Here is a 12,188-nt window from a genome sequence, read left to right as displayed (position 1 = left end):
TTTGTCGTCTTTATTTCTGTCAGTTCACAATTCATGAAAGACTGAGGTGAGAAACGAACCTCATTGTTTAATCTGACATGAAAGATTTTGTTTTATAAAAGTCAGAACAAGGTTTTTTATGATTGTTTTGGATCTTTTTGCACTTCCATCTGAGACAAATGTCCTTCAAGGACAAATAAAGTTTGTCTGGTCTGAGTGAAGATCAGGGGACTGGGTTGCTCCGCTCGCATTACAAATGTGTTATAGATTCTGGTGGAAAAGTTAAAACAATTGTTTCCTCCAACAAACATCTTCAACTACTTCACAGTAGAGCAAATATATATTTACTTATGATTACATGAATAAAATAAAAGGTTAAATAGGGAGAATTTTAAATTTGCCTCCATTTTTCTTACTTCTGTAGCATTCCCATCATTTCTTCCCCCAGAACCTGAGTTCAGGTTAAGATTTATTTAATGTGTATTTGAGCTCTTTAACGCATTTCTTGTTTCTGAAAAAACGTTCAGAGGACTGTTTGGTCTTTTAAGTAAAATTAAGTCAACACCTACAGTAATTTCAACAATATAAAAACGTATTCCTGGTTAGGAAGTTTGAAATTTCAGTTAAAAACAACATTGAAAAACAATAAATAATACAACAACCGGAATATAAACGGAATATAAAAAGCATTTGATTTTCCTCATAAAACTAAATATGGAACATGTTTGGAAATAATTCTGTTACGGTTTTTAAACACTTTCTCCCAACTCCGGCGTCACACCCGTACGACGTTGAGAGCTGTGACGCCTGTAAACCATAAATCGTACGTTTGAAAGACGGCAGGAAGCGGCAGCTTGTCAACTCATCTCTTCAGCGTCGATACGACGGTCTGCAGAGCTTCTGCTGCTCTCTGAAGTTCTGTCTGTTTCCTCTGCAACTCTGTAACGACAGAAAGTTTTCATTTAAAGTTGATGACGACAAACACGTGTGTGTTATTTAATTTGCTCTAATCCAGACTGGATAAAAGGAGAAAAGAGTTTCAGGGTCTCAGAGTCAGTTTGGTTCGATAAAAACTAAAACTCCATTCAGAAAACGGTCCCGGTCCGATGAAGCTAACAGGATAATGTCATCCGCAAAAAGCAGAAACGAAATCCTGAGGTCCCCAAACCGGATCCCCTCCGGCCCCTGGCTGCGCCTAGAAATCCTGTCCATAAAAATTATGAACAGGACCGGTCACAAAGGGCAGCCCTGCCGGAGTCCAACATGCACTGGGAACAAGTCTGACTTACTGCCGGCAATGCGAACCAGACTCCTGCTCCGATCATACAGAGACCGGACAGCCCTTAATAGAGGGCCCCGGACTCCATACTCACTCAGCACCCCCCACAGAATGGCACGAGGGACACGGTCAAATGCCTTCTCCAGATCCACAAAACACATGTAGACTGGTTGGGCAAATTCCCATGAACCCTCATCACCCTGCGGAGGGTGTAGAGCTGGTCCAGTGTTCCACGACCGGGACGAAAACCGTATTGTTCCTCCTGAATCCGAGGTTCAATTATCGGCCGTATTCTCCTCTCCAGTACCCTGGCGTAGACTTTCCCGGGGAGGCTGAGAAGTGTGATCCCCCTGTAGTTGGAACACACTCTCCGGTCCCCCTTTTTAAACAGAGGGACCACCACCCCGGTTTGCCACTCCAGCAGTACTGTTCCCTTCCTCCATGCAATGTCACAGAGGTGTGTCAACCAAGACAGCCCTACGACATCCAGAGACTTGAGGTACTCGGGGCGAATCTCATCCACCCCCGGTGCCACTGAGGAGCTTACAAACTACCTCAGTGACCTCGGCTTGGGCGATGGATGAGCACGTCCCCGAGTCCACACTCTCTGCTTCCTCAATGGAAGGCATGTCAGTCGGGTTGAGAAGATCCTCGAAGTATTCCTTGGACCGTCTGACGATGTCCCCAGTGGAGGTCAACAGCTCCCCACCCACACCATAAACGGTGCCATTAACAAGATTAATAACAACCTGGAGAAGTTGGGAGCTCAGCTTGGCCGGAATTGATCACAATTCGCCTCATTGGAGTCGCTGCTGATGAACCAGAGACTGAAAGGCAGATGGAAAATTACTGAGGCTGCCTGTTTTCAAAATAATAGCTGATTCTATAATCTGCCCTCGACAGAACGGTCTTGGGCCGACCGCTCCTGGTCACAATCTTTCTGGTGGAATGTAAACAAGATGACTCTGCCCCCCACTAACCTTCCCCTCTCCCACGAACACCTGCGGATCCCTGTCTCAGAACTGTACGAGCCGCCTGATAACATCAAGGACATTTGGCTGAGAGCAGATCTGGGCGGAGGTTCACGGACGGACTCTTCACAGAGACACTTACTGATAAGCACACACAATTCCCTTGGATGTACTGTGCTCAGCCGCTCTCTTTACTAGAGAGTCCAAGACATATATAAGATAGATGAAACAACAACAAAGTCGATCATTGACCTCTGGCCTAGAGTGTTCTGGTGCCACGTGCACTTATGCTCAAACATGGTGTTCGTTACAAACTGTGACTAGCACAGAAGTCCAATAGCAGTTCCTCCCAATCACTGTCATTGCCCACGTGAGCGTTGAAGTCCACTAGTAGTACCCCTCCCACCATCAAGTACCCCTCCCAGAGAGCTCCAGAAGGCCGGGTACTCCGCACTACTGTTCGGCCCGTAGGCACAAACAACAGTGAGAGACCTTTTCACCGGGGTAAACTCCAACACATGGCGACTGAGCTGAGGGGCTATAAACAAGCCCACACCAGCCCGCCGCCTCTCACCCTGGGCAACTCCAGAGTAGTGGAGGGTCCAGCCCCTTTCAAGGAGCTGGTTCCAGAGCCCAAGCTATGTGTGGAGGTGAGCCCGACTATCTCTAGCCGGTATCTCTCAACCTCACGCACAAGCTCTGGCTCCTTCCCCCCCAGCGAGGTGACATTCCATGTTCCTACTGAGAGGGTTTGGTCCAGGGATTGGGTCGTCGAGGCCCCGCCACGACTGCTACCCAGTCCACATGGCACCAGCCTGTCATGGTCCTTCCTGCGGGTGGTGGGCCTACTTGAAGGCGGGCCTACATTGCCGTTTTGGGCTGAGCCCAACTGGGTCCCACGGTTAAAGACCCGGCCACCAGGCGCTCGCCTTCGAGCCCCAACCCCAGGCCTGGCTCCAGGGTGGGGCCCCGGTGACGCCGATCCGGGCGACGGTCCCTGATCTTCTCTTTTTCACAATTAGCCTGTGAACCGCTCTTAGTCTGGCCCGTCACCTAGGACCTGGTTGCCACGGGAGACCCTACCAGGGGTGTAACGCCCCCAACAACATAGCTCCTGGGATCATTCGGGCAACACAAACCCCTCCACCACAATAAGGTGGAGGTTCAAGGAGGTAGCAACACATGCTGATTTAAATAATCTAACAATCAAGACAAAGACCACCAACAAGCCATCGCAACGCCATCTACTTCACCTTTTTGCTGCTTGTCCACAAACTCTGCAAGTCTGCCAGAAGCCGTGATCACCGCAAGCGCCCGGTCGTAATCTGCAGGGAGAAGATGGTCTTTACGTTGAAACACAAAAATAAACTTGAGGCAGAAACGTCAACAGTCTCCCGGGACGATGTGGTGTTCCTCTCTTACCCTCCTGGCTCGCCTGCTCGGTCTGGACTCTGCCGAAGATCTCGTTCATCCCACTCATGAAGCCATCGACGATGGCCCGCGTGCAGCCGACGGTGTTGCAGCTCCTCCAGAAAAGGGAGGAGTCAATGTCGGACCCTGATTCTGGGTGCGAGGCGGGTGCCGGGGGAGGGGAAGGAGACGGGGACAGGGTCATGTAGACGGGTTCAGCCGGAGGAATCACCGAGCTGCTCGAGGGAGGTGAGGCGGCAAGACTGCAACAGTTAACGTGTTCGGGAGAATACTGGACACCGTGGACCGGACTCTCCTTGTGGGCTAAAGGTCCACTGCTGCACTGCCCTGGATCGGGGACTGGACTTTGCTGGGAGGCTGGAAATCCATTATTGCACTGCTCTTGATCGTGGACTGGACTCTGCTGGGGGGTTGGCGGTCCGCTAGGCTGGTCTACATCGTGGACCGGACTCTCCTGGGGGGTCGGCGGTCCGCTAGGCTGGTCTAGATCGTGGACTGGACTCTCCTGGGGGGTTGGCGGTCCACTGCTGGGCTGGTCTAGATCGTGGACCAGACTCTCCTCGGGGGTTGGTGGTCCACTGCTGGGCTGCTCTGGGCCGAGGACCGGACTCTGCCGAGGACTTAACTCTGAGAATAGAGACAAGAAGCTTTTACACACTCAGCTTGTTCGGGGAGTTATTACGTTTCTACGCTGGCCGGCTGATCTGCATTCAAAAACACCCCCAGAACAGCAGCTCGGCAGCCTGCCAACTAAATACACTCCAGTTTAAGTTAGTTTGGAACCTTTGAAAGCAGGAAAGTAAGAAAATGTGACCTTCGACAGCCGTACGCACTCTCACCTGCACATAAGTATTCCTTGTTCGGAAATTAATAATCAAGACAAAGACCATCGCAAGCCATTTCTTCAACTCCATCCTGACTCGACTACTCAAAAATATTCTCTTATTGGCAATAAGAGAAAGAACAATACTATAATACTGGACCAGATCAACTTATCCCTAAACTTAGGATGTATACCAAAGGTTTTCAAAGTTGCAGTAATTAAACCTTTACTTAAAAAACCTTCTCTTGACCCTGACATTTTAGCTAATTATAGACCAATTTCCAACCTTCCATTTGTATCTAAAATTCTGGAGACAACCTGTCTTTTAGAAATGTGGTCCACGGAGGTGCTACGTGGACCAAGTCCGTATTAGAGCAAATATGTTGTTGTTGCTTCAACTTTCACGCAAACGCAGCAACGTAACCGACGTTTGCAGCGACGTAATGACGTGGCTCACTGAGCTGTGGAAAAACAAACCGGTTTCAGCTGGTTATCAAGTTGAACGAGTTGTCAACCAGCCCCAGCACTGGCCCAGAACCAGCCCTGGAACCAGTTTGGTGGAAAAGGGGTACATTTGTATAGAAATGATCTGTTGGAGGTTTTGCAGGGTTCAGAATGCATCATAGCACAGATACAGCGCTGGTTCGAGTCACGAATGACCTTCTTATGGCCTCAGATAAGGGATTAGTGTCCATACTGGTTCTACTGGACCTCAGTGCTGCTTTTGACCCTGTATATCAGCATTTTATTGCACAGGTTAAAGCATGTTGTTGAGATTAAAAGGACAGCTCTACGTTGGGGGGGGGCGCAGGCAGGCGGAAGCAGCGACAGGATGACCAGAGGGGGGGCGTCAGCAGCACACAGCAGTCATGTGAGAGCAGCAGCGGGATGACCAGAGGGGGGGGGGGGGCGCAGGCAGGCGGAAGCAGCAACAGGATGATCAGAGGGGGGGCGTCAGCAGCACACAGCAGACATCCACGTAGGCAGGTGGAAGCAGCAATGGGATGACCGGGGATGGGGGGGGGGGGGACCGGGACCGCAGGCCAGAACGCAGCTCCCGAGGCTCCGGCCTGCAAACATGCACAAAAGAGAAAAAAAGGGGGGCCGGCACAAGAAACTACAGGAACGGTGGACAAAAATGATAGCTATGAGATATTTATAATAAATAAAAATGGTAATGGAGAAGAGAGGAAGGGAAAAGGAGAGGAGAAGAAGGGTGAGAGGCACCGCCCAGCGGATCATGTCGGTGCCCCCCTGCAGCATAAGCCTATAGCAGCATATCTACCGCGAAGCTATATTTGAGACCAACTATTATAGTCTTGTTCTATAGCTGCAACTATGACTACTGACTCTAACACACTAGAGTTTACACTAACTAGATATTTACCAACACCAGCTAGAGGTTTACTAAACACTAACTATAGGCTTTACTAAACAGAAAGGTTTTAAGTTTAGTTTTAAAGGTGGAGGTGGTGTCAGCCTCCTTAACCCAGATTGGAAGTTGGTTCCATAGTAACGGTGCCTGATAGCAGAACGCCCGCCCTCCAAATCTACATTTAGATACTCTAGGAACTACGAGTAAACCTGCACTCTGGGAGCGGAGAGCTCTGCCAGGAACATAAGGCACTATCAGGTCTTGTAAATAATGCGGAGCTAAGCCGTTTTGGGCTTAGTAATAAAATTTTAAATTGGATTCTGAATTTTACGGGTAGCCAGTGGAGCGACGCTAACACTGGAGAGACGTGGTCTCTCCTGCTGATTCCTGTCAGTACTCGTGCTGCTGCATTTTGGATCAGCTGGAGCCTATTCAGCAAATTACTTGGACATCCTGCTAATAACACATTACAGTAATCTAGTCTAGAAGATCCAAACGCATGAACTAGTTTTTCTGCATCACTCTGCGAGAGGATTTTCCTAATTTTTGCAATATTACAAACCTGATTAACATATGGTTTAAACGACAAATCCTGATCAAAAACAACACCAAGGTTTCTCACAGTTGCGCTGGAAGCCATCGCAACACCATCTAATTCCTTCCTAAGATGCTCTGGACCAAGAATGATAACCTGGATGTCCGAAAATGTTTTGCTTCTAAATTCCGATAAAACCGAGGTTATTATTTTTGGTCCAAAGCATTTTGGGAAGGGTTTAGATGGTGTTGCGATGGCTTCCAGTGCAACTGTGAGAAACTTTGCTGTTGTTTTGATCAGGATTTGAGGTTTAAACCGTATATTCATCAGGTTTGTAGTACAGCGTTCTTCCATCTCCGTAATATCAAAGTTCAGGAACATCCTGTTGCAGAGTGAAGTGGAAAAACTAATTCACGTATTTGAATCTTCTAGACTAGATTACTGTAATGTTTTATTAGCAGGATTTCCAAGTAATTCTCGGAATATCTTCCAGATGATCCAAAATGCAGCAGCGCGAGTGCTGACATGAATCAGCAGGAGAGACCGCGTCTCTCCAGTGTTAGCGTCGCTCCATTGGCTACTCGTAAAATTTAGAATCCAGTTGAAAATGTTATTACTTGCGTAAAAAGCTGACCACCAGAGTTTTTACCTGCTATTGTTTATGTAATAATTCCTCGGGGGTCATGTTCTGGGTCTCTGCAAAGCGCCTAGAGACAACTTCTGTTGTAATAGACGCTATATGAATAAAATTGAAATGAATTGAAGCCATCGTCAAGGCAACACTGTTTCTATCCAGGACCTGTACCGGTCCAGGACCAGGAAACGGGCAGGTAGCATCTCTGCAGACCCCTCACACCCAGGACACAGTCTGTTTGGGACTCCTTCCCTCCGGACGGCGCTACAGAGCTCTGTACGCCAAAACCTCCAGACTCAGAGACAGTTTCTTCCCCCAAGCTGTTGCTCTGATGAACTCTCATCACTCATATAGTCTCAGAGTAATCAACCACTGTGCAATAATAATAATAATAATAATAATAATAATAATTAATAATAATAATAACAACCACAATCATATTCTGTAACATTGCAACTTTCAATAATCATGTCTACTTCATACTGTTGCACCTTTCACTTTAAAAACAATTGCATATAAGAGCTGTCATTTGCCTATTGACTATAACTGTACAGTGAGTTAAAATACTCAAATTCCATGTCTTGTTTGACCTGACTTGGCCAATAAACCTGATTCTGATTTACTTCACCTTCCTGCTCTGTGGCCACAGACTCTGCAGGTCTGCCAGGATCCGTTAACGTCCAGAGCCCACATCTGTAATCTGCAGGGATAAGACGGTTTCATGGTCCACTGTTGAAACACATATGCAACTTCCAGAATGTCTTATATCCTATGATTTCTTTTTTCAGACAAAGTTCCGACTTCTTACCTTCCGTCTGACAGTTTCGGAAACTGTCAGACTATCTGAAGACATAATGAACACAATACAACCATCCAGAATGTCTTTTTCAACTCAAAATCCTTCACTAGTCCCAGAGGGGAAGTTAATCAATCGATTGGCAATGATGAAGAGCAGGGGTTACTGGGTAACTCGGGTGTGGACCAGGACTTGCAGGACGTTTTGAGGCCGGCCATCCTTCTGTGACGGATGGCCTCACTCACTCGTGCCACTAGTGGGGTCACGTGACTCGCACCGTCGCTTTAAGGGGACCTATTATGAAAAACACTTTTTTTCTTGCTTTAACATATATAAAGTGGTCTCCCCTCAGCCTGCCAACCCAGAGAAGGAGGAAAGCAACCAAATTCTGCAGTGTCTGTACAGCCGCCCAGATGAGCCGTCCAGTGTGATGTGGATCTACGAGCCGTTCAGATTCTGATCCCTTTCGTTACGTAACGAAAATGCGATTTACATAGGTTGGCCTCCGATGCGTGAAACCACGCCCACAACTAACTCCGCCGGCCGGAGCTTCCGCCATTTTTTTGTGGCGGTGTATCGCGTCATTCAGGCAGCCAATCAGCACAGTGCCTCATTATCATAGCCCCGCCCACTCAGAATCCTGCATAGATAATGAGGTTAGAGAATGGGAAGATAAAGACATGGCTCAGAGGCTGAATTTCTAATTCATTTAGCAAATCTTCCGGCTCTCGGCGAAGGCGGACACTTTTTCTGCTCCTCTCCCTTATCTATCTGCCCTGCTACTGCTTTTGTTTGTCTCGTCTTCAGAGTCTCTTCTTTTCACTCCTCCGAAACTCTACAATCATGGAATTGATTAACAGGTCTCTCAGCACAATTGACCAAATTTTTGCGACAAGAGGACCGGGGGTAAGGGCGCCCTCTTGCCCCAATGGGACATTTACAAATACTGGAAACCTTTGCGCTTGGCGATTCTGTCTGTCGAGGATGTTGAAGATGCCTTCATAATTGGATTTATGATAGCAGGATTTCTCTTGATCATCCTCTTGATAGGAGGAGGGGGATTCCTGGTCTACCGACAAACGCGCAAGTTGTCGACAGCCGTTTTGGCTCTTTCAAAGCTGCCGGACGTGGCTGAAGGGTCAAGCAAGGCGATCAACGCTCAGACTTTAACGTTGGGTGAGCAAAGCCGTAAGCTGGATGCGATTCTCGAACAGAATCGCAGGCTGGCGGCGGTCTTTGAGCTCATTGGCAAGATGGATAAGACCTTGGAGAAGTTGGAAGCTCAGCTTGGCGGAAATTGATCACAAATTCGTCTGATTGGAGTCGCCATTGATGAACCAGAGACTAAAAGGCAGATGTAAAATTACTGAGGCTGCCTGTTTTTGCAATATAATTGTTGATTCTATAATCTGGCCTTGACAGAGTGGTTTGGCTGATTGCTCTAGTCACAATCTTCCTGGTGGAATGTAAACAAGGTGACTCTGCCCCCACTAACCCTCCCCTCTCCCACGAACATCTGTGGACCTGTTTTCAGAACTGTACCGAGCCGCCTGATAACATCAAGGACATTGGCTGAGAGCAGCTCTGAGCGAAGTTCACGACTTATCGCTACACACACACTTACTGACAACCACACCTCCCTCAACTCAACGCCTTCCTCGGCCCCTCCCTCTTATCAGCCCCCCCCAACAGTCTCCGGGTTTCGAGCGCCACGAAGTCGCGGTGATCACTTGGATGTACCGCCTCTAGCCGGTTCCACTGTCCAGAACCCGAACACAGAGCCAGGAGGGATCCTCACCTTCAAACTTGATTGTCTGCACCCCCGTCTCTGCCCAGATGACCCGGGGAGGTTCTGGTGACGACGTCCGAGCTTGAGGAAGCAAACTCTCCGAGTCGGCGTCCTGAGGGGGAAGAACGCTCCACGTTACAACTCGGCTCTGGTGGAGATGGGATGTCGTCATGGAGACGAATATGTAAGGGATAATGCCTGACGAGGTGTACATTATCAAAAATATACGGACGACGCGTTTGCCTCCGCAGAGTCCATATATTTCTGATAATGTTCACCTCGAAGGCCATTACCCGCTTATACCACAGTCACTTACCAAAAAACATAAATATTAAATAAGTTATTCATGCTTTAATGTGTTTTCAGTTGAAATCATTAATTTTATAACAAGCCACAGCTGAGCGGCTGAGCGGACTATTTAATCTCTCGTCTGCAGCAAGTTTTTGTAACAAGCCATAACTCAGTTTCCTTGGTAACGGGAGATATTCTAGTCCGCTCAGCTCCGCTATTTTCTTTTCTCTCCTCTTCTGCATCCCAGTCATCAAAATTGTTAAATTCACCAAATAAATTAAAATAAATTACGAAATCACGCATGTCGCCGTCCTGCGGTAGCTGGCTCTTCTTCTCTGAATCTCTGTTGCCGTGGTTACCACCTGGCAGTTGATCCAGCGCAATGATATCAAAGTTATCAGGCAATTTGACCGAACTGGTTTTCTCAGTTATCACTGTAGGTTATAACTTATAACCTAGACCTGCCAGCCAATCAGAATCGAGTATTCACACAGACCGTGGTATAATTATATTTAATGTCTTCGGGAGGCCCTTTAGGCTCTGAGCAGATTTTGTCTTCTTTATGCATTGTTTGTTTCCACGGAGTAATGCTAATGTCTCATATTTAAGCTGATCATAAGATAAAAAGGGTAGACACTATAAGCTACGGCTTCGGCCTACACCTTTTCGGCAAAAGAAATGTTTATTTTACCTTTTCATCTTGTTTTGTAAAAAAAGTGTGTACAAGCCGAAATAAAGATTCATTCATTCATACCACATTTTATAAAAATTTGAATTTAAAACCGCAGAGGAGGATACTGAGAACTCACGGAGGGGATGATGGTCACGTCTTCATCCCCGATCTCAGCCATCACCGGGTTCTCTGAGGAGAGAGCAGTAAAGTTAGTAAAGACGGGCTTCGGTCCGAGCTTCATTACTCAGCTGGAGTGTGAAGGAGTCCAGGTGACTCACGGTTCTGCCGGGCCGCGGCGCTCTGGGGGTCTCTGAGGGGGGAACGAGAGGAAGATGATGCTCCGACAAACCAGACACTGTACACAACTATTGCAACATCCTCCTACATGCACCTACATCAGGAGTCGGCAACCCAAAATGTTGAAAGAGCCATATTGGACCAAAAACAAATATGTCTGGAGCCGCAAAAAATGAAAAGTCTTGTATAAATAAATGAAATAAATTGAAATAAATTATAAAATGAAGGCAACATGTGCTGCATGTATCTATATTAGTTATAACTGGGTCCTCGGCTGCAAATGTAGCTGCTAATGTCTTTCCACATGACTCTTTTTGTTACGCAAATCTATGGAAGAGTATTAGGGCCAGGCAGGAGAAAATAAAAATAATATTTTAGAGGAGGAAGATTTTTATTTCATTATGCAAAGTCAAAATTTCGTGAAAAAAGTCGAAATGTTGAGAAAAAAGTCAAAATGTCGAGAAAAAGTTGAAATGTCAAGAAAACACTAATAATGTCGAGAAAAAGTTGAAATTTGAGTTGAAAAGTTGAAATTGAGAAAAAAGGCAAAGTTTCGACTTTATTCTTGAAATTGTATTTCATTATTATTCTCGACATTTTGACAATTTTCTCGACATTTCGACTTTTTTCTCAAAGTGCATAATGAAAAAAAAAATCTCTCAAATATTTTTTCTCCTGCATGGCCCTGATACTCTTCCGTACAAATCTTCGTTAACAGAAATGTTGAAATGTAATATTTTTCTACACATTTTACAGCATTGGAAAACGTTAAGAATGTCATGTTTTCCTACAGAAACCATATTAAAACAAAAAATATATTCCCCTCCCCCATCTCCATTTCCATTTTCAAACATTTTTGAAAAAGCTCCAGGGGGCCACTAGGCTAAAGAGCCGCAGGTTGCCGACCCCCGACTAGGGATGGGAATTGATAAGATTTTTTCGATTCCGATTCCATTTTCGATTCTGCTTAACGATTCGATTCTTTATCGATTCTCATTTGGAAAAAAGGAGAAAAAAGCAATTTTAGTATCAACTTTGTTTTAATAAAAGAAAGTTGATACTAAAATAGTTTCTTTGTTTCAATTTCTTTGTTTCTCTGATCTTTTTTGTTCAAAGATATAAAACTTTTATATCTTTGAACAAAAAAATATAAGTGAGGTCTTAAGATGCCCCCAGCCTTGGGCTCCTCCATGGTGCCAGGGGGTCCCCACAAAATGATTTGTAATATACAGTAAAATATGTATTTAAAATAAAAATAATAATAATAAAATAAATATTCTTCTGTACAAATTAACTAAAAAAAAAAATTACTTTG

General features: G+C 46.0%; 1 protein-coding gene across 1 annotated transcript; it reads right to left on the bottom strand.

Annotated features, from left to right (window-relative positions):
• Window positions 1-8: 8 nt before the first annotated feature.
• On the bottom strand, window positions 9-10,888 carry LOC133445639 (mucin-1-like). The gene is made up of 7 exons (XM_061722962.1): window positions 10,855-10,888; window positions 10,713-10,765; window positions 9,622-9,724; window positions 7,656-7,727; window positions 3,652-4,287; window positions 3,483-3,554; window positions 9-918 (listed from the first exon to the last, which is right to left on the bottom strand). Exons 2-7 carry the CDS (start codon window positions 10,752-10,754, stop codon window positions 842-844), a joined length of 1,002 nt encoding a protein of 333 aa, XP_061578946.1. The 5' UTR covers window positions 10,755-10,765; window positions 10,855-10,888; the 3' UTR covers window positions 9-841.
• Window positions 10,889-12,188: the final 1,300 nt, after the last annotated feature.

The sequence above is a fragment of the Cololabis saira genome, chromosome 6 (genome assembly GCF_033807715.1).
Source record: "Cololabis saira isolate AMF1-May2022 chromosome 6, fColSai1.1, whole genome shotgun sequence".
NCBI classification, from domain to species: domain Eukaryota; kingdom Metazoa; phylum Chordata; class Actinopteri; order Beloniformes; family Belonidae; genus Cololabis; species Cololabis saira.
The sequence above is the reverse complement of the archived record's forward strand: the minus strand, read 5'-3'. Positions and strand labels throughout refer to the sequence as shown.

Coding starts and splice junctions, on each gene's coding strand:
- LOC133445639 (XM_061722962.1), bottom strand. CDS start 10,754: ATGGCTGAGATCGGGGATGAAGACGTGACCATCATCCCCTCC. Junction 9,725..10,712: donor ACGTGACCATCATCCCCTCC/GTGAGTTCTCAG, acceptor CTTCCCCCTCAG/GACGCCGACTCGGAGAGTTT. Junction 4,288..7,655: donor TGTGGCCACAGAGCAGGAAG/GTGAAGTAAATC, acceptor CTCTATTCTCAG/AGTTAAGTCCTCGGCAGAGT.